Source organism: Phlebotomus papatasi, chromosome 3, assembly GCF_024763615.1.
Source record: "Phlebotomus papatasi isolate M1 chromosome 3, Ppap_2.1, whole genome shotgun sequence".
NCBI lineage: Eukaryota > Metazoa > Arthropoda > Insecta > Diptera > Psychodidae > Phlebotomus > Phlebotomus papatasi.
The window spans coordinates 631,120-655,095 of NC_077224.1; the positions used below are offsets into that span (position 1 = coordinate 631,120).

A 23,976-nucleotide genomic window follows, 5' to 3' on the forward strand; every position below is an offset into this window, starting at 1 on the left:
AAAAACGGCAGGATTTTAAATAAAAGTCGATTATCGAGTATCTCTCTTAGTTTGTGCGAATCTAGGCTAAGTTTCATTTCGATCTGGCAATTCTTTCTTTTCTCGCAAGTCAATTGAATTGAAAAACTGATTGAAAAAATCGTGCCGCCCACGTTAAAAATTAAGCTAAAACCTTTCCCAGTGCAAATTTCTGATCCTCATAACCATTTAAAACCAATTTTATGTATTGTGTTATAAATTGAGATAAATCTTGGACATATTACCATGATCCTAAACTCATACAATAAATATTTGAGTAATCTGAAACTAGATATTCGTTACCAAATCAAACAAAACTTAAAATATTGTTTAAAAGGGGTTCGGTCTTAATTTCCAGAATGTTCGACAATTTATTTTCTTAAACTAAAAATAAAACAATTGAATTTTTAATATTATTGTGAACTCTTTGATCTATTGAGCCCATAAATTTATAAGGAAAAAACAGAATATCAGCTTAAAATCATTTTAAAAAAGCCAAAACATTTACTCACAAAGCCGTTTCGACAATAATATCGATATTCAAAGTTTCGAATTACGAATTCCCCTTGATCATCCACCATATTCGCTAGATTTTATCTGCAGAGAGCTTTATCTGTCTCAAAAACGTAAAGAAATTCTTCCGTGACCAACGGTTTTAATCGAATAAAAAAGCAATAACAGCCTTAGAAAAGTACGTATATTCAGAACTTCCGAAAACATCACTCCAGAATAAATCAGGATTATTAGGATTATGTAATGTTAATGCATGTTCGAAAGTCTAACGAAACACTTAATCCATCATGCGGATGAAACGATAAGTAAAAATGTGCTTTTTTTGGCTTTCAAAAATCGATCCTCGAATATATTTTCCCTCAGGGAAGCCCCGGCTGCAATCCCTCGAATTCTGTTCAATTGAGAAGTTACAATTTAAGACCGAATGTGTTAGAAAAAAAACAGTGATACGAAACTTTCGTCATCCAAAGCTTCAAAGCCTGTTCCTCCATCATGGCTTCCATCTAACTTGGTGTAGGGTAAGTTGGGGTAATTCGGAATCAAGTCTATTTTAGAATTTTGAGATTTTTTCACTGTTTCAGATAGTCAAAGACAAAAAGAAAACCATGAAAAAGAACAATACTTTTCATTTAAAAGTAAATCTTCGTTTGTTTTTTTCCTTTTGACATCTTAAACTGTTAGGAAATCTCACAGTTTCAAATTAGACATGATTCCAAATTATCCCATTTTACTGTACCTACAATGTATTCACGGTATTGGTCTATATCTCAATTTTTATAAAAACATTTTTATTTTTTAATTTTCTTTCTTAATTAGAACCAAATAATAAAATAAGAAAAATTAAAATTCTTGCATGCCATCTAACAAATTCTAGCATATGAGACAATTTTTAAGAAGAGATTTTCTAAATACGAAAATTCGTGTTCAGCGGAACCAAAATTCTTCTGGAAACACTCACAAATTCGTTTTATGGATAAAATTGAAATTTCCTGAAAGGAAAATATTTTCGAAAAAGTACTCAAAATCTTATATTTCTATTTTCGTTGTTTTAATCCCTTTTTGCTTTATTTTTTAAAGAGGTATATTATAGAAGTATTTTATAAAGACTACACGATAAAAATTTTAAGCCTGGGTCTCTTTCATTTTGGAAGATAAGTACTTCTATTTAACATAACCCCAAAAAATTGTAACAGCTCTCTAAGTAAGTGATCAAAGCTCAGGACTTTCTCGTCTATATACAATATTTATGGTTATTTTGAGTTTATTAATTAAATAAAGGCCTATTTGCACTGAAATTTAAGAAGTTGAAACTATTTCCGAAAAAGTTACAAAGAAATGTCAAAAGTGACAGCTAAGCCACTGCTACGGTTTAGCCAGCTACTCACTTTCCGATTCTCTTGTTAATATTATATTTATTTACGTGAAGCGCACTGTAATTTAAAAACACTGTGAATATTTTCTTTATTAACAAACTGCATATATATTTAAAATTACAATGTTGAGAAACATGAATTTTTATTAGTGTAGTTACCGGTTTTATGATTTTAAGTATTTTACAAGTATATATAAAATATAATTAAATATCAAGGAGCTAGGATGAGAAATCCTACTTTCACTCTAAAACCAAAATAAAACGTTCTACATATTTAATTTGTCTTTTCACACTGTAACAGTGACCAGAATTTTTTTATAGGCTAAAAATTTTATTGTATTGTGGTTGCCATAAACCCAATTTGTTCTCCAATGGATTCTTTTACAATAATTCTTGATTAGCAAGCGAGTTGATTGAAAACAATTAAGCGAGATACGAAATATTTCATTTTAAAAAAAAATAATAATAATAAAAATTTGTTTTTATCACAATGAAACCTTCATTATGATTTTTCAATATCACAATACACCAATTTTTTTTGTCTTCATCTCAAAGTTAATATATAGATCTTGAAGGTGAATAACACAAAAATTTTCGTGTGATCACGAAGAATTAAACCGACCAACTGACAAGCTTTTGCAATGGCAGTTAAAATTTTATTTCTTATGGTAGTGTGCAAGTTGGTGGCTTTTTGCTTCATCTTTTGTGTCAACACTGAGAGAGCTACAAATAACACAACTAAATAGTCGAGTCGATGAACATCTCGACTAAATTATCATTATTTTATTCACACAAAATCCTAACAAATACATTTTTGTATTTGTTTGTATTATATTTGGTAAATAAGAAAATATATTATGTACACGTATAATGTACAATGATGAATTTAATATTGTATCTCAGTGTTTCACTTTATCAACTCAACACTGTATAATCAAATGCTTAATTTTATTCACACCATCTACCAATTACATTTCAATTTCTATCATGTACGCATGGTCACTTCGCTATTATTCTTCTCAAATAGCACATCATTCTCCTCTTGTTCTTCCTTTATCACGACACCAAGAGATCAGGCGACTCAATAAATGCAATATGACTTCTGCTTCTTTTTTCTTTAATAAATATTTGTTGTTTTGTTTGTTTCTCCTTAACTATTCAGTACACTTCACTTTGCACGAGAACTCGTTTTAATTATCTGCCCCACAAATAAACAGATATAAAACTTGGCAGAAACTGCTCTCCGGAGAAAAGTTAGTTAACGAAGAGAGAGGAAAGGAATGAATTTATAATAAAATGCATTTTAATTATTTAAATTCTTTAAAATATAGCAAAACTCCAAAAAAACACTTTTAAATATCATCTTGTGACGATATTGCTATATATATATATAATAAAAATGAGTGTTCAATTCGGCGAAATCGGACGTAAAACGCAACTTCACTCCGAAACACCACACAGAGCACTGACCAATCGACAGACACTGGGAGTCTCTTGGAGCAAAACATCATCAGTGCTACAAGTGATCCCAGATTTTAACCAGAGTCGAAGCGAGTATTATATTCAACAAAATATTCAATAAAAGAAAATTTGTGATCATTTCAGCCGAAAAAAAAAACATTTAAATGACATTGAGCACTTCCTTTTCACACATTCACTTCTCTCACTCGCGATATAACATTATCATTTCTTGTCCCTCGTGAAAGAATAAAACATTTGGATTTGACACTTTTTGAATATAACAATGAAAACATATTAACATAGAACTTCTGTGCTAGAGATATCTCAGTAACTCAAAAGAGGCTCATGGTTCGATCCCTGGTTAAATATTAGAAAGAGTTTTGAAACTATTATATCCTACATCCTGTTTGACAATTGTTAGTCCAGTCAACGAACGACCCTACAAATCATGATTCTTTATTCGAATAACACGTTTAAACGTGTACCTATACACCTGGGCTGAACTTCAGAAAGTTACTTCAGGAAACATATGTGTTGCTCACATGAAGTATACGAAAAAATTGAAATGAGCTAGAACATAGGCATTAATACCGTAATGAACACCTCACAACATCTCCTAAACAAGTATACCTACATCAATTCCAAAATTATCAAATAAGAAACGCTAAAAAATACGAAACGAGATTTTACTACTGCACTTAGGAGAGAGATAATTTTGTAGATAATCTTCTAAGCACCGACAGATAATCCTCTGGACTTAAAAATATTATTAAGGCCATGCCTATATGGAATTATTGTCTAAAAAGGTATTTAGCTTATCCTCAAACCATATAGATCATTTTAGTAAGGATTCGACATAAACTTTAGGTGTGATGACATCATAATCATAAAACATATTGTGGTAAATCCGCTTCCAGACTACTGACACTAACACTCACTAGGTAGTGACCCTCTTTTTCGGGAACCGCATTTTATATATAATCGGCAACCATCAGTGACTACATGAGAATCCGTTAAGTTTCATTTAAATTTCACTTTACAGTAGACTCTCTCAAATTCGGGCATTTGGGATCAAAATGTCACGCGAAATAGAGAGAAAATCGGACGTCAAATTTTTTGAAATCTTACGATTTTTTGTTCTTAGGGTGTCTACTGTCTACACATTGTAAGAAGTTATCGTCAAAAATGGCTCTTTTGAAGGAAATCGTCCGCACTGTTGTACGTAGAAACGTCAAAATTCTGTCAAAAATGCGATTTTTGACAGATAATTTGCGATAGTTTTTTCAAACGTAACTGCCGCTTGAATTAAAAAGTAGTCCGATCTTACAAGAGCCGAATTAACCTCTACTGTATCCTGATGTTCTAAGTCTTATTTCTTTTCACAAAACCTAATGTCACATCACATTGTATTTTCAACATAACCTTGCAAAATCATCAAGTTCACGAAGACACTTTTCATTTTCACGAAGACACTTTTCATTTCAATTCATTACTATTATTTAGGGTTATGTCAAAAGTACTACGTTAACGTCAATCAAAGTCAAAGTCAAAATGCCTTGCAATAAAATTTTCTATGATGAAATTCCATGTTAATGTGTTTCCACACCACGAAAACCTAGCAATATCAATGAACTGCAATTATATATTTTTTATCTAAATTATTTCTTAACAGAATCATACGACAGAAAATCCAACTCTGGATTTAATCGTATCGCTGCGTAAATTGTACATAAATACTTTATGCCTAGACAGTTACAAGTTAAATAGGATGCGACAATGATAAGAGTGAATGAGAAAAAAAAAACTTCACTTTACCAGTCTTTTGGTTCACAATTTTTCATTGTGCAAATTGGATGCCTCTTTCACGCATTTAATACACGTACATTTGACCAAATATCACTACTAAAGCAACCAATTTGGTCAGACACCATTCTTTTTTTTATGCTATTTAGTTTAGAATATATGCATATAAATTTAGTTTACTTTTTTATACTCTTTCATATCACACACCAACATAGTATTTATTATCAAAATTAGGTAACAACCAAATTATCACATAAAGTGGCTATATAGAGATAAGCTCTGTGTACGAGAAGTGAGCCACAATTTTCTTACAAAACTTTTATTGCTACATCAAGAAAATAATCTTGAAAGAGCTTTCTGGTACTATCTTATTAAATCCTGACGTGCTATAATTTTTTTTTCTCACCGCAGCTGTAAAAGCATTTTGTAAAAAAAAAACTATTTCAAATAAGACATCAATTCTTCTTTTAGTCATTTGTTCAAATAGTATAGTAATTTACATTTAGTATTTCAGCATTGTCTAAAGAATAAATAGTTTTTCTTTTTTAAATAGAAAAAAAACACTTTTTTGTCTTATTTCGAGCTTAAGTAAATAAAATTCAAGATCAACCAAATGTTGAAGTTAACATTAAAGTTGACATGTTTACATTTTGAAAAAAATAATATCAAAAGGGATATTAGAAAAGACCTTTCTTCATATTCATCATATTTTGGGCAGATTATGCAAATTTTAAGCTATAAGACTTTACAGGTCAAGTAAATGATGAAGTAATAAAGTACTTCATGTAGTTTTTTGAACACACAAAAAATTAATCTATATTTGATGTGTAACATTTACATAAATTTAAAATTTCGTCATGTGACACGTGTGTTGTTACAATTATTATCATAGTGATGCGTGTACTTTTAAACCTCGTAACAGAAAAGATATTCTGTGAGCTTCGAAAAAAAAGGTGATAATGGATTAAATTATAGGTTGTAATTGCACTTTACACCCATCGTAAAAGAAATAAAAAAAATATAGGGATAGATTTTCTGGCTTCGCACACACACCGGCTTCGAAAACTTCATATTTTTTTTATATATCCCTTAAATGAATTTGAGTTAATTTTCACAGGACATGTGTGGCCTAAGACTGGCTATTAAAATATTTTGCTATTAGGTCAGATTCATTAAAGAGATGGGAAAAATATGAAGTGTTACAAGCCAGAATGTGTGCGAAGTCTGAAAGTTTTCCCCTACTAGAAATAATTGTTCCTTATTTTATTTTTATTTCCTTAGCTTTTTAGGAAAAAATAGAAAAGGGTACACATAATTATTTTCCTTAAACGGTTATACCCCCGTTGGTATTTAAATCGACATCATAAATTTCTCTCGGAGCGGCGCCGATTTCTCCTAAGAGCGTTCCTGTTCCTAGTGTCAGCCTGGGAGTTACCCCTTCGGGAGGGGTATCGTAGAGAGAATTAGTATTGCAAGTTAGTTTATGTTGGAACTTCGTAAGTAATAGATCATTAGATAATTAGAAGGATCATTTAGATTCGGGGAAAACTATGGCGGCCAAGGCGCCTATCCAAGCGATTGCCTTAAGGGCTCCGCCCTTACAGATTCCCTGACGGGTCTGACAAAATGAACTTGACTTCATTGAGTATTTTACGATTTGAAGACTTTTCCGAAGCGTACAAAAACTCTAAAAATCGTCTAAAATAAGTGAAATTCACAAAATATTAAGATACTCCCTATCCTGTTTTCCTTTAATTCTAGGATTTATTAAAGGTCTTCGCCAATCTGGTCTACAATGTTACAGTATATAACAATATAACAGTATATAACAATATAAAAAAAGTTTGATTCCAAAAGCGGTTTCTAACGCCCTACATCTATTCCAAATTTATCTCTCAAGAATAATCCAATTCAATTTTCTTAAATTTCTACTGCAAAAATATGATTATTTCAAAATTTGAAAGTTTGAGCCTCTGTATCTAGGTAATTGCTTGACGTAGACCGGAATATAAAAAACGTTCTGAAAAGGTCTTGATATCAAAATGGCGGACAAAAACGTGAAATCAAGCTAGCGACCACGCCATCCTGTAGATCTCAAGAATATTGCTAGTAGATGTTGAGATCTTTCTTGTTTTTTTTTCACCTTATCCCAAATGCAAGGCCTTTTTCCTGTTTTTTTTAACATTGTAAATTTTTTTGCAATATCACAAAACCCATTCATAAACAACTAAACAAATATAATTTTACCCCATACTTTAACTATTTTTATAGGGTAAAGTTGAAAAATAGAAATATAAGGGACAGTCACATGCACTTAGGGGAAATTGGGGACCTTTAAAAGTGGGGCACCTTTGAAATTGGGATTTTTCATCTATTTTTAAATAAAATTAAGACCTATCGTGATATAATTTAGCTGCACAAACAGATTGAGAAGCTAAATTACATTTTGATATGGCTCAGTTCCACCTAAATGTAGGAGAAAAATCCCAATTTCAAAGGTGCCCCACTTCCCCCTACGGTTCTTATAAATTATTAAAAAGAAAATTAGAAAAAATACTTTTTTATAAAACACATAGTAATAGGTAGGTCGATATACTGTCAAATACTGAATTTCGTTTGTATCAAACAAAAAAAAAACAAAACTTAATGTTGAATGTACTAAAACCATTAATTACCTTCAAGATAAAAATATATTATAAGAGTAGTATAATTGAGTCCAAAAGTTAGTTGAGGAAATAAAATCCTGACATGGTGCATACAAGCTTGATGTAATCTACGCCAATTAACTTAATTACCCAGGAATCATTACGATATCCTTTCCATCGAGTTATTTTCAACATTTAAATTAAAATGGAAGAAAGAGAGAAAATCTAAATATAGACTTCACTTACACTCTTTGAATTACTATATAAAAAGAGGAAAATAAGAAAATTGAAGATCGTAAAGGACTGCGGAAAATTTGAAGCCATGCAAGGGAGAATTGCAATAGAAATCAAATCACAATTTATTTTCCAGGCTAACACAATCTCAACCCCATCCTTCCTCCTCAAAATTCTTATTAATTTCCTCCGCTATATATACTTAAATATTATCCAACACTTTCTATATTAGAATCTATTTTGTTTCACCTCTTTTATGGAGTCAATATGAAAATTATCATTTCATACTTTAACTAAGATATAGAATTGTATATATGAATATATATTTATATATAAATACATATTATTTCTTGTTTTTGTATATTACGAATTTATTAAATCAATACGGTGACTTTGGATGGTATTATCGATTGACTGCATGGCTTTGAAAGCTAGTTATAACAATAAAATTGTCACAGAGTAAAAAATGTTTTACTGCTAGAATTCAGAGAGAGCAATATATCGCTCTTGAGAAATTACAGGGAGGCAATTAACTTATTTAATGAATTACTTATATTTTTTTCAAAATTTTTGATTCGAATCTTTGACGCTGTCTCTTAAAATGTTCAGCGCTAAAATAAAGTTTGATAGCGATATTGAACCGTTTAAATATGTGTTAATTTTAAAGTTTTTAAACCGGTCAATTTGATCGGTCTTGATAAGTTTCCCGTCAAATTATTGCTCTACCTTCCGATTTTACTCGGAGGTTTTTTGAATTTTAACGGTATATTCTAGTACATTCAGGGAAATTCTGTAGATTTTCGGCAGAATTTCTGCATAAGAAATTTCCATAGTCTCCATTTTCTCAACAAAAATATTGTTGATTTATCAAGAAACTGCAGAAGTTACAAAGAAAATGGTATGCTCTGCTTAACAAGCATTACCGATTAAACATTTTAGATGAGTAAAAAGATTCAAGACAAAAATACTAATTTGTTAAAAATCGCCCATGAAATGATACAAAAACACGAAATTTAGATCGACACTGTGTTTAAAGATATACTTCACTATTCTCTACTTAGAACACGGCGTCGCAGAATTCTTCATTTTATATAAACACTGTGAAATCACCAAGAATCACTCTATTGAATTTTGCAAACTTCAGTGAAAAATATTCCATCTTTTCAGACACAGCTGTCTGGAAAGTCTAGAATGTAGAATAAAAATCTACAGAAAATCCTCAAAATATCTACAGAAATTCGTCAGAGTATGCACCAGGATTCGTCAGAAAATCTGCAAAAATTGCTGACGAATTTTGTCCCAAGCCCAAATAAAATTCGTAGGAATATCTACAGATTTCTCGGCAGAGGTGTGGATATTTTCTGCAGAAATCTTGAAGATATCTGACCGTGGTGTCACATATAAGATTAATATTAATATTAAGAAAAGCCGGAGAGAGAGGTATATATATGCAAAATTTCAAATGGAATATCACGTGTGTTAGAAAGAGTACACTCTAGTGGATTAATACGATGAGTAAGATATTACTGTTCGTATTAATTGCTTTCTGAATCGTATTACAGCCAATTCGAGCAATTTTCCATGCGTTCCAACTGTGATTCGGTCAGTTTTCGAGCGAAGCGCGAGAGGCATGGTAAAACACTTGCTATCTTTTTTTGCCATTCTTGCAGTTCAGAAAGTATTAATCTTAATATTAATCTTATATGTGACATGGTCATGACGAAATTATTTGACGGGTTTAATGCTTTCTGAACTGCGAGAATGACAAAAAAGATAGCAACTGTTTTATCTTGCCTCTCTCTCGCATTTTCTTACTACGTACTAAGTTGGCAGCAATACAATTGCTCGAAAACTGACCGAATCACAGTTGGTACGCATGAAAAATTGCTCGAATTGACTGTAATACGATTCAGAAGCAATTAATATGAACAGTAATATATCTTACTTATCGTATTACTCTACTAGAGTGCACTCTTTCTAATACACGTATTTTTCCATTTGAAATTTTGCATACTATACACCTCTCTTTTCGTCTTTTCTACCAAGATAATCCAACGCGTCGGTTCCTTTAGCCGGTGTCGTATCTGCATTTCTCTTGTGTCAGCATTTCACGCAAGAGGCGACGTCCGTACTGTATCGTAGCTTGCACCAAATAATGTAGATGGAAAGCAAATGCAGATACGACAACAGCCGATGCAATCGACGAAATTTACATTCAAAATTCGAGAATAATTGAAATATTTCAGCAATTTCAGTAAAACTCAGTGAGATGCATAAAAGGGTGAACTATTATCATAAACCAGTTAATTTGTATATACAAGAAAAAAAGGCATTGAATAATGACCTATGCAAAAATATATGTACAAAAATACTGCTAAACATCTTTAGTTGTGAATGATTCACAACTTTTGTCAGCATTTTGTATTTACCTTCTTTTGCTCTTCTAAGGGCAATCTTTACACTATTCATCCATGCTCTCGACTAAAGTCAATTATTTGAGTCTATGTACATAATACAACACACTAAAGAGACTTTGATAAGATATCACTGTATAACAATGTGATAAGAAAAGTAATTATGAAACCACTAATGTTAGTTCAATCTTGTATGTATTCCCATTGTTGGAACTGAGAATCACTGAAGATTTATTTTTCTCTTATTAGCCAGACTATCATTCATCAGAGAGTGGGAAGCTGCAAATGAACATTGACTGCTAAGAGGTTACTCTATGCGATCTTACACCACCAACACCCACCACCCTTGCCCCTTATTTTCCCATTTCAAGTAAATGACTTTGTAAATAAATCATACATTTACGTCAATCACAAAATTGATGAAAAAAAAAGAGACTTGATTGCTAAAACCAGTTCCTCCATTTCCTCATATCACTGTCTACAAGTCTCACACTGTGACTTCGTGTACATTTAAATATTGAGGAACTGTAATAAAATCTATCTTATATTAGCCCCTTCGTTAACAAAAAAATTAATTTTCCCTTCATTCACTAAGAAAAAAAATTTCTTCTTCATTTTTAACCAACACCTTCATGTGTATAACAATTTAGTATGAACTAGTTCCCAAATCAACTCCCACTCTTTAACAATTCATTTGAGGTCAATCGATCCCATCCAATCGTTATCAACTGTTCGGAGAGGTCTCGAAATACATATATATGTACAACCTTTTTCAACCGCACTTATCAATGCTTCACAAAAGTGGCAAGTCTGCAAATGTATGGAAGCTAGTATGGGCTAGGTCAAGATTCCACTCAAACTTCAACAAGAAAAATTATTATATTTTTATGCAGCACTATTATTCACTAATGCCCTTACGTTTAGACCAATTGATTTAAAAAGAAAGATAAGTACATAAATATACTTGAAACGTTTTTCAACACAAATGTATAAAAGTCTCATTTATTTAGATGAACTTCTTCTGAAGTTGTTACAATCTGTTATCAGAAAACGTTTTCTTTTTCTTTTTTTTGGCCGGAACACATAAAACAATTTATTTAGGAAAAAAATGACAGAGCTATTTAACACACAGAGTATACTTGAGCTACATAGTAAAATACTCTGACATACAATAAAGATAAAAAATTGAAATCAAATTTTATCACTTAAGAGGTTTTTCTTAAAGCTAAAATTAATCTATTGGTATTTTGTTAAATTGAGATTTTTTTTTTAATTTCCCCAAAATGATTTAGCTATTTTTAGACACTTTTTTCAAAACCTTGGTGTAACCAATTGGAGTTCATTTTAATAAAATTTGTCTAACAAAAAGGTTAACAAGGCGTACCAGCTTTGCGGAATTCTCATGAACTGCGAGAATGCCAACAAAGGATAGCAAATGTTTCATCTTGCCTCTCTCTTGTATTTCGCTCGAAAATTGACCGAATCACAGTTGGCACGCATGGAAAATTGCTCGAATTGCCTATAATACGATTCAGAAAGCAATTAATACGAACAGTAATATCTTATCGTATTACTCCACTAGAGTGTACTCTTTCTAACACACTTGATATTCCATTTGAAATTTTGCATACTATATACCTCTCTCTTCGGTTCTTCTTAATATTAATATTAATCTTATATGTGACACCGCGGTCAAACTCACGTCTTTGGTGCAAAATCCCAAATTATTTTCAGTATTAATTCAATGAAGAGGTTTTGTGGTTCAATTAATAACAAAAAAGTTTTGTTCATGAATTTGAACTTTCCGCAAAGATCTATTCCACTTTATCAATTTGTGTTTGCCCAAAATTGTGTGAGAGTTATAGGGTCTATTGGCACATTGAGAATAATTGGTTTATAAGAAAAGATAGATTAATGAAAAAATGTCATATTACTTGAATTTTATTAGACAAATTAAATAATTTTTAATATTTTGACGAAACTGTCAACAAGTGTTCCCAGGCGAATAGGTATTCCATCGGCCCTATAACTGCAAGACCTTTTAAATGTATCGACATGTACCAGATTGATTGAAAAATAAGGATATCTAGAACTTATTTAACTTTAATCCGATAATATCCGATTAAATCCTTTGAAACTTTAACCCTTTAAGGATGAATGGGACACCGGTGTCCCAAAAACAAAAACCACTTTTTCTGTCTATTTAGAGAACAAAATAACTTTTTTTTTAATCATAAAAATTGTTTTCTTTATTCGAATGTCATCTCCGTAGTATTACTCTGAGGGCTTATTTTATTTTTAATTTACTTAAAAAAATTGAAATTAAAATTAATAGTCAATGTAGCCCTGTTCTCCCTTATTGAAACATTTTGATTTTGTAAAACCGGAACCATATTCTTCATTGATAGTAATTTTCAGCGCCAGTAACGCTTCTATCCTATAATATATCAAGCTCAGCAGGAGAAAGTTGAGTTATTTGCATTGTTTACAGAAAATGTGATTACGAAAGGATCACATATAAAAACCAAAATAATTAAAGACATGCGAATAAGGTAAATAAACTTTGGAAATAAATTAGTACAAGGAAAAAAATACCTTTTGTACTTGTCCTGATGGCCACTTTCTCGCAAAAAAAATAAATAAAGAGAGAGAAAAACGAGCCAATAAAGCTAAGACATTAATACAAAGAACAAATAATAAAATGGGCATTGAGAATTGGTTTGAAATCGGTATTCACACAATTCAATTGAACTGAAACCAAAATCTCTGTCTACGATTGGATGCTCAATTGCGACGCAAATATCAATAAATCTTCAGTCGGAGCCTTGATTCATTTCCTAAGAGGTCCAACTTCAAACTATTAAGAAGCTGATACTACGTTATCGTCTGTGAATTTATCAAAGCAACTCACTGACATTTTTGTCTCAAATCTATACTACAAATTTTTGTAGACATTGACTACACTGAATTGCAAAATTATTCGACACTGTACTATTCAACAGTAAAAAAAACATGAAATGTTAAAAGTACTCAATTTTTAAAACTTTAAAAACAAGGAAATAATTTTAGAAATTTTGTAATTGGAATATTATCAATTTTTCATTCTGTTTATTCCGTTTTCCAAATTGTCTATTCCGCCTTTTGTGAATGAGTCTTTTTTCCAATTTGCGTCAATCTTTTTTACCTTATAAACGTTTTAATAAAAACTATTAGGATTCTGTTAAAAAAATTCTAAAAGAAACCACATGATGCGAAAAAAGAAAAAATACATATTTAGCTTTAAAATGCTTAAATTAGTTGAACTTCTTAAGTGTCCATGTCCACCTTTGCCAATTCATCTCATTTCCTCTGTGTATATTCTAATGAGATTATAATCTTATATTTAAATAAAGAAAAACTACATAAAGAAAAAATTAACAAATTTTAACATTAAAATTACATAAAAAAAAATTCCCCTACAAGTGAACATTTCCGTTCATAGACACGTATGACCGGAAAATTCGCCATTTTGAATTTAAAAAGTCAAAGGTCAATCACTCCAGAGGGCTTAATTTTCAACGGAATTGTTTAAATTTAGATTTATTTGAAAGATCTTGAAATTTCTAACTCGACTGTACTGATCGCAACCAATAAAGAAACCATAAAGTACCCGTAAATGATTTACCTTTCTCGAATTCACTTTTCTATATGCCTGTATGTTTGTAATGGTGCTATTACAATTAAAAATGAACATGATTTTTAGCACTTTACTTTTTTTCAAATTCCACAGAGAGAACAGGATTATAATCCCTCGATTTTTTCACCCTCCAAAATTCCCACCGAAGACAATTTTTCTTAACAAATCTTTGCGTTTCAGAGGCTTTCTTTTAGAAATGGCGGGACGCTGTTTGACCGTATGTGCGTCTAGTCTAACCATCCGTCCGTCCGGCTATCGCCAGCTCTAAAGACCAAACGGCAAGAGATAGTGGTCCCTATAAGTCGACCGAAGGATCGGTAACATACCTCTCATCTTCCCCCCATCCCGCCACTTACCCACCAAAAACAAGTTTCTTGAAATTGCTCGAAAACGCGTCGTGCGGTTTTTATCATTTTCGGGTATGTTTATGAGATTACCCAAGCGAAAATTCCACCATATACGAAAATACCATTCAATCATTCTTAATAACGGTTTTTCAAAGTCAAAGGCTAAAAAGACACTAGAGAGCGCATTTCTCAACCGAATGGTATCACGTTTGGGCTTCATGGAAAGGTCTTGAAATTTATGATAAAACTGAACTGGTCCCAATCGGTTCTAAACCGTTAAATAAACCACTTCATAACCAAAAATTAATTTTTATCTGAAATTCAATTATATTACTCTTAAGCTTTTTTGGGCGATGCTTTCAGTTATTCAATTTGTTCAATAAATCAATTGTGAATCGGTAAGCGATAAATGATGAGAAAGTATTTTTGAGATATAGTGTCTAAGTCACAAATTCGAGTATTTCGCAAAGCTGGGACGCATTGCCACCCTTTTATATTCAATTTTAATTAATCCGAGTAGAATTTCAAAATTTACAAACTCATTTAAATTAAAAAGTGGGCAAAACAACTCTAAACCACTTTAGTTAGAAAAAGGACAGTTGTTAGTGGCAAAAGGTTAATCGTCTTTTGTTATGTACATAATGTATATATTGTATATAGATAGATAAGTAGTTGTAAGGTTTCCCGGATGGTTGAATTGTATGAGAAGAAGAAGTAGAATAAAGTGTGGACTTGAACGGGATGCCTCGTGGTGTTATTGCTGCAGCGACGTGAATGGGATAATAATCCAGATATATTTCCAGGTGAGCTTGAGCAGTATACTACAATTATGGCGACGAGGATGGGATAATAATCCAGATATATTTCCAGGTGAGCTTGAGCAGTATACTACAATTATGGCGACGAAAGGACCCAAAGACGAAAGTGAGGTTAAGTCTTCTCAGACAACAAAAATTGTTGAGTCATGCCCAAATTTGGGGCCATACGACCCAAAAGGAGCTTTTGCAAGTTACAAGGAGAGGCTTGAGCTATGGTTCGAGGGTCAAGGAATTGAAGACGAGAAAATTAAACGGGGCCAATTGATGTCGGTGGTGGGAGCAGCAGCTTATGAAACCGTCAAGGGATTGGTGACCCCAAAAAAGGTGTCTGAATGTTCGTATAAAGACCTCATCCAAGCCATGGAAGCCCACTATGATCCTGTTCCCAATGAAATTGTACAGAGGTACAATTTTTACAGAAGATCTCAGAAAGAAGGAGAGACTATAGCTGAGTTCATCGCAGAGCTAAGAAAGCTATCAGAATTCTGTAATTTTGGGGACTTGGAAAAGGCCATCAGAGATCGTTTGGTATGTGGAATTAAAGATGATTCAACTCGCAAGAAGTTGCTGGCAGTGAAGGACCTAACCTACAAAAAAGCGTGTGAAATAGCAAGAGCAGAAGAGGCGGCTGCAAAGGGCGCGGAAACGATCCAACCGGAAGAAGGGAAAGTTCAAGCCATCTCTAAGAAAGGATTTGCTATAGAAGAGGGACCCGGGGAGATGTGTTTCCGATGTAAGAAGCCACATAATGCCAGTGACTGTTGGTTTAGGGAGGCCATCTGCCGACAGTGTGGAGAAAAAGGACACATCCGGCGGGCATGCACCAAGGAAAAAGCTAAGAAAAAGAAAGCAGGAAAGAAAGTAAATGTTGTGAAACCTTCAGATGACACTTCAGATGAAGAAACTGTAAATCAGATAAATACAATTGCTGAACAGTGGAATGGTGTTTGGGTGTCAGTGAAGATTGAAGGAGTTCCTCTAGAGATGGAAGTTGACTCAGGGGCATCCAATACAGTGATAAGTGAGAAGGATTGGAGGAACCTGAAGATCAGCAAAGAGTATCGAGAGTGCAATGTGAAACTACAAACTTGGCTGAAAAAAGGGGTCACTGTAAAAGGGAAATTAAAGGTGAAAGTCGAGTTGGCTGACAGGAAGGTAAAATTACCGTTGATTATCACCAAAGAAGGAGGCAAACCGTTGCTGGGAAGGAATTGGTTCCAAGCATTGGGAATCAAAGTGCTTGTTCCTGAAGTCAAAGCAATTGAGATGGACCAGATGGACAGATTGTCACCGTTGATAGAAAAACACAAGGGGGTATTCAGAGAAGAATTGGGTGCTCATCCCGAGATTGAGGTGAACTTAGAGTTGAAGGAAGACGCCAAACCTGTATTTATGAAACATCATGCTCCACCCATGGCTTTGAGAGAAAGGATTGACCAGGAATTAGACAAATTGATAGAACAAGGGGTGATTGAAGCAGTGGAGAATTCAGAGTGGGCGACACCAACGACGTACAGGGTGAAGCCAAATGGTGATATCCGCATTTGTGGAAATTATCGAGGAACGGTGAACCTGATGAGCAAGAAGAATCCGTATCCTTTACCTACAGTGTCAGAACTTCTCGCTGGAGCTGGAGGAAGGTACTATTCTAAAATCGACTTGGCCCAAGCATATCAGCAATTGAAAGTGAACGAAGAAACTAGCCGAGTTTTGACTTGGAATACTCATCGGGGTCTGTATCGAGTGAAGAGGCTACCTTTCGGGATTTCCGCAGCACCAGGTATTTTTCAAAAATTTATGGAAACCCTTTTGGCAGGTATACCAGGGGTGTTAGTATTTTTGGATGATATCTTGGTAATAGGGAATAGTGCTGAAGAACATTATAACAGGCTAGAGTTGGTCCTTAGGAAATTAGATGAGGCTAAATTAACTGTGAAGAAAGAGAAATGTAAGTTTGGGGTAGAAGAAATTGAGTTTGTGGGCTATAAAATTAGTAGTAAAGGGATAAAACCTTTGGAAAGTCACATTAAAGCTATACAAGACGCCCCTCCCCCAAAAGACAAGGAACAATTGCAGGCATTTCTGGGATTAGTTAATTTTTATTGTCGATTCATTGAAGATAGGGCCACAGTAGCTGAATGTTTGCATAGGTTGCTAGATGAAACTACAAATGCTGAGTGGAAGTGGGAAAAAATTCATGATAAAGCATTTAGGGAACTGAAGGAAGCTCTCACGTCCACAGACATTTTGATGCATTACAGTTTGAAAGTACCTTTGGTTTTGAGTTGTGATAGCTCTTCTTACGGGGTGGGGGCTGTTCTGGCTCATAAAACTGAAAGAGGAGAGAAACCAATTTCGTACTTTTCGAGGACACTCAACAAGCATCAAAGGAATTACGCTCAAATTGACAAAGAGGCTCTGTCGATCATTGAAGCAGTGAAGCATTTCCATAATTACATTTATGGAAGGAAAGTGACTATCATAACAGATCACAAGCCGTTGTTGGGAATTTTTAACCCAAATAAACCAGTTCCTCAAATTATTTCCCAAAGGATGGAAAGATGGTGCCTTCTGTTGGCTACTTATGACTATGAAATAGTCTATCGAAAGGGGAAGGAACATGGCAATGCAGACGGGTTAAGCAGACTACCTTTGAAAGAGGAAGTGATCGAAGAGAGTGAAATTGGAGTGATTTCTATGTTGGAAACTGATCAATCTCCAATCCAGGCAAAAGAAGTTCAGGAAGCCACGAGAAAAGATCCATTGTTGAAGAAAGTCAAAAGATGGGTGTTGCAAGGGTGGCCGGAGAATTGTCCAGGCGAGGATGTGAAACCATATTTTCTTCACAGGAGTGAAATAACAGTGGAAAAGGATATACTTCTGAGAGGAACACAAGTGATAATCCCAAAGGAACTTCAAGAAAAGTTGATGGATTCTCTACACAGTACACATCTTGGTATAGTCAACATGAAAGTCTTGGCTAGAATGTATATGTGGTGGCCAAAAATGGATCAACAACTGGAAAGAAAAGTGAGGGAATGTGAAACGTGCCAAACTCAGAGAAACAATCCACCGAAAGCTCCATTGTGTGAAGGAAATGCACCACAGAAAGCCTGGGAAAGACTGCACGTAGATTTTGCCGGACCTCATCAGGGCAACAACTATTTGATTGTCGTAGATGTGACATCTAAATGGTTGGAAGTTGAACGAGTAAGGAGCCAATCGTCAGAGGAAGTAATAAGAGCGATGAGAAGGATCTTTTCGACTCATGGAATCCCAGGAGAAATATTCTCGGACAATGGAACTTGTTTCGTGTCAAGGGAAATTAAGAAATTTTATGAGTCAAATGGCATCAAAAGTATCACATCTTCTCCGTGGCATCCTGCCAGCAATGGTCAGGCAGAAAGAATGGTTCAAACAACCAAAAAGGCTTTGGCAAAATTTACCGGTGACGTCGACTTGAAGTTAGCCAGATTCCTTATGGTTCAACACCTTACTCCAAACCAGACTACTGGAAAGGCACCCTGTGAACTTTTGATGGGAAGGAGGATAAGGAACTGTTGGAGTCGGCTACACCCAGAGGAGATTAAGACAGAAAGGAATAAAGAACACAAAGAACCGAGGAAATTCAAGGAGTGGGACAAGGTCTACGCTAGAAATTTCGCAGGGGACAAGTGGATAAAAGCTGTGGTTCTAGAAGTAACAGGACCAGTGTCCTACAAGGTACAGCTCGAAGATGGAACTGTCTGGAGGAGACACATAAATCAGTTGATAGAGCGAGTGGAAGCTTCTCCAACAGCGACGGCTGACAGACCGGAAGAAGGAACAGTTGCCTCAGGCTCAGGGTCAAGAGTGATACAGATTGAAGAGACCATACCGAACCCAGAAGTCACCACCCCTGAAGAGCCTGGTGAAGTCTCACAGCCAGAGACTCCTTTAAGCGAGTTGAGAAGGTCAGGACGTGAGCGCCATCCTCCCAGTTATTTACAGGATTATGTCTGTGACTAAAAAGGGGAGGGATGTTATGTACATAATGTATATATTGTATATAGATAGATAAGTAGTTGTAAGGTTTCCCGGATGGTTGAATTGTATGAGAAGAAGAAGTAGAATAAAGTGTGGACTTGAACGGGATGCCTCGTGGTGTTATTGCTGCAGCGACGTGAATGGGATAATAATCCAGATATATTTCCAGGTGAGCTTGAGCAGTATACTACATCTTTATTATAAGAAAATTTTAAAAAGTATCTTTCACAATTTAGTATAAACAATAGGGGAGTGCTTGAATGTTTGAAACCCGGTGGATTATTCTTTGATTATTTAAATATGACAAAAATACTAATCGAGTTATTTTAATAAAGTCTAAACTTGTGAGAATTAAGTACCGTCGTTGCGGGTGACATTGCACTTTTTAATAAATACTAAAAAATCAACAATTTCTGATAATAAACGACAATGAAGATCTTCGCATCTAAGGGTAAGATGCACGAGATCTACAAAATGATATGGTCGACATCTTGATTTGACGTTTCTGTTCGCCATTTTGAATAACTGTCAAAACTTAAGACTTGTCCTATAGTGCTGAAATTTGAGTATGTTATAGCTCATGTAAATAACTTTTCAAAATACATCTTTGTTCCGACTTAGGTCGAGCAATTACATAAATACAGAGTCTCAAAGTTTAAAATTTTGAAATATTCAAATTTTGGCGATCATTATTTTTAAATCCTAAATTTTGAAACCTAAAAGAAATGCCTCAGATATCATTAAAAATTGTTAAGGCTTTTATTTTATTTAATTATTTACTCTTACATAATTGAACAAAATATACGAAAAGTGCATTTATTTATTTACTTATTTATTTCATCTTTGCAAAAACAGTTTTACATTACTTTTTTTTTGTGCGTTAGATCTATTCGCCTTACGATAGTACTGCCTATTTTGTGATGGTTTTGATAAAAGAAGCTCTCCGTAGTTTTGTATTTATGAAAATGTCAAAATTTTGAACTTGGAGCCTCAGTATCCAGACAATCGCTTGACCTATGCCGTATTCTATATATGTTCTGAAAAGGCCTTGACATCATCTACAACGTACTAAAATTTCAGCTCAATCGGATGAGATTTTAGTTTTGACAGTTATTCAAAATGGCGGACAGAAACGTCAAATCAAGATGGCAATCACACCTTCTTGTAGATCTCGGTCATTTTATCTTAAATTACTAAAAAATTGGATAATTTTTAGCCAAATAAAACTGTAATAAAACTTTAGAAATACCATTATAGTAATTCGAGGAGAGATGGAACAGTGGGAGAGATGGAGCACTTCGCCTCCTGTCTACATCCGACGCACGATCTCCAACTCATTTGGTCTATTTATGCCCTTCAACATTCTAATGAAAACCCCCAACTTACAGCTCTCTACCTTTAAAATTGTCCGAGAAAATAGAAATTGAATTTTTGAGTGTCTGAAAAATGGCCAAAAATTTTTATTTCTCCACAAGAATACGTGTATTTAGAGGTTCAGGAGAGATGGAACACAATAGTTTTGGCAACAATTCCTGGGGTGAATTTTGGTCAGTGTTCTTCAAAATATTTTCAAGTCAATCTCAGATATCGTCGGTTCCGAAGAAGACTATTGTAAGTCCAAAATGTAAACTTTACAGGAAAGAGGTTTAAAGTTTGACAGCTAAAATTTATTTTCATTAATTTCACTGCAATTAGTATACTTTCAGCTTTTGAAACTATTTTATCATACTTACGCATTGAATATCTTCTAGTTTACACTACTTTTAAATTAATTATAGCAGAATTGTGGGCAAAAAACTCAATAATTGGGCACGCTCATTTTAAGTTTTCTTCTTGTAACTTTTGCAGGAATATCTTAATCAACATAAAATTTTGTGGGGATATTGATCTAAGGTTTCTGCATCCAATGATACCATCTTTTAATACTATTGTAAGTAGACTTACAATAGTCTTCTTCGGAACCGACGATATTATTTTTCATAAATTTCAGGTAAGATTGACTTGATACACTCAGTGGAACTGTCATCGAAGTAGATGAGCCACATTTTCCATAAAATAAATCATTTATACTGAAAAACTAAAATAAACTCCCATTTATGGAATGAAAAATCATTCCTATCTAAAACCGATCCCCTCCTATTCCAAATTAAGAAAATAAAATAAAAATATTTTGCTAAAATTAGGGGTGTTCCATCTAACATGCACTTTTTTTGAGTGCATCAAAATGCAACTTTTTTTAAATCTAATTTTTCGAAGTGACTATTTTCATCTAGGCATTTCTAATATTGATATTTTAAATCTAGAGTCTTCAAATGACAATCCAGCGAGATTCGTCTTTATCTCGCGTTAAAAACGTGTCCGCAATATTGAATATAAAAAAGGTGTTCCATCTCTCCTCGAATGACTATATGAGACGCTCAGAGCAGAAGTGGTCTCCTTTGTATGCATTTCCCTATTAAAACAGTCCACTTCTGCTCTGAGCGTCTCATATATGCAATTTTATAATATAAATCATGCGTTTTTAGGAAGATAATAGTAAAAAAAAGTATTTTAATAAAAATAATGAACAAAATCGAAGTGGATTATTTTAGGCAAAAAAATTTAGAATAGATTTGGGCAATTTACTATTGAGAAATCGACTTTAGAATTGCACCTTCAGATAACTTTTTCATAAAGCCGTTTTTAGACAAAATACCTATACTAGCATTTCATTGTCTATTAAGGTGTCTACACATTGGGAGCAATTTTCGTCAAAAACTGCGTTTTTGACAGAAATTTGACGTTTCCCCCTACAACGCTGCAGGGAATTTCCTTCAAAAAAGCAATTTTTGACAAAAATTGCTCCCAATGTGTAGAGGCCATTACTGAAAATACAAGAATCCTTTTGAGGATAATTCGACGGCTCCATTCCATACTAGGCTAAGTCGACTTAGCTTTATATTACTCCGAGAGATACTACACGACAGTACTATACAAAATTTCAAGACAATTGTCTGACTTTTGGAAATAATGCTTACAAAATTAAAAAAAAAACTGTCTCAACATGACGGCTCTCCCCTATTTAGATCATGATGCTTGTGCTTGAGCGCTATTCACGTGGGCATCAAGTACACTGTGGCTGTTCTGAAGAATTAAGGATTCTTGAATATAATCCTTCCAAAAAAAGCATCAAAACAATTTAGTTTAGACAGAGGAGAATTAAGAATGAATTATTTTGTAAAAAATTTCTTGTTGAACTATTCAAGGTTAATGCAAGGGAAACAATTTCCTGTTTAGACATTCCTTTTGCGTCTGTTCAAAAATAATCTTAACGACTATACCAGATCTTCCAATGCAACAGATCAAATTGATAAATATATTTCTCAATATATTTTCGACAGCCACTGTGAGGTATATATAAGAAATTATTTTTGATGTTTATAAACAAAAATTGGACTTGTGTGTTATATAACACATGCAAAAGTGACTTGCGTACAAGTGTGTGCGTTGGGCCTAATGATTATTTCTCTTCGTGCACACAGATTCCTCGCCACAACAAGAGTCAGGGAGGTGAAGCATAAGAAAAATATAAAGCGCATTAGAGCAACTCTTTTTCAATCAAACCAATCTCCTCGCTCTTTACTGAGGTTCTCTTTTTTCTAGTTTTTTATCCGAAAGAGGAATTGAATTGACATGCTGGAGGACAAATGCTATGCTATGTTCTTCATGTGGACTTACCATTTGACCGAAGGTTTTCACTTTTCACCAGGACGGACGTCACGGAGCCACCTTCAGATGAACTGCTCGCACTTGACGTGGCATTTGAGCTACTTCCTGCTCTTCCTCCCGAACTGGCCGTTGTGGTGAGACACTTGAGGAGCATCGCAGACACCTTCTTCACCAGGAAGACACCCCTGTGTACTTCTTTAGTAGCTAATGTTGCCTGTCCTCAGAGAGTACCTTAGCCCAGAGATGCCACAGCTCCAGGTACAGTCATAACTGTTAAAGTATCACACACACAGATTTCACCACGACCTCCTAGATGTCTTTCTCTCACTGTCCACCTTTCAAAAAATCGTCCAAAGTGAGTGCAAAACAACTTTATCGTTCTGCTTTTTTTCACTTCTCTCTCCGCCTCAATCCGGGCGCACGGGGAGTTGAAACAAAAATTTCTTCAGACGTGTGACGTCACAATCAGTGTACCAAAAAAGTTGCCTTTTCACCCGCTTCACTTGTACAAAATGGCAGTTTTCTATGTTACACTTAACACTAAACTTGCTAAATATCGATCAAACAATCGCTCAATGCGGAAATATTAGCGAAAATATAAGAAAAAATCAAGATAAAATGGGAGAGTGCAACTTGCTCTCTTTTGACAACACACTTTTTCGAGCACATTCGCATTTGGGTCACATTCACTTTTGGGTGTGGTATGCAATGTGGAATGCAATTTAAAATACCAAAACAAAGGAATTTCTAGCGTTTTTCTCACCCCTATCCGCAGAGATTCTCCACAATTTCTGCGAAAAATGACTCACTACACTTTTATTTGCACACAGAATACTTCGATCGGAGCATAATTTTTTTCTTTTGCGCGCTACATAAGCTTTTTTCACATGAATGCGATGTGGCCTTGTGGAACTTAAATTGGCCGAATGAGAAGATTTCGC

The 23,976-nt window shown here is 34.0% G+C and overlaps 1 protein-coding gene across 14 annotated transcripts in view; it reads right to left on the bottom strand.

Annotated features, from left to right (window-relative positions):
* The window catches only part of LOC129806325 (nuclear factor of activated T-cells 5-like), a 74,602-nt gene extending 50,629 nt beyond the window's left edge, over positions 1-23,973 (bottom strand). For 6 of the 14 annotated variants that reach the window (XM_055854841.1, XM_055854845.1, XM_055854847.1 and 3 more), the window contains exon 1: positions 2,876-7,585. Coding sequence is in view for 6 of the 14 variants with exons in the window: in XM_055854836.1 (XP_055710811.1) it covers positions 23,045-23,189 (145 nt within the window). In the remaining 8 variants the exon portion in view is untranslated. Of the gene's footprint in view, positions 1-2,400; positions 2,637-2,875; positions 7,586-23,044 lie in introns of those variants that run through there. The other 8 variants (XM_055854836.1, XM_055854835.1, XM_055854834.1 and 5 more) reach the window with 3 other exon arrangements.
* Positions 23,974-23,976: the final 3 nt, after the last annotated feature.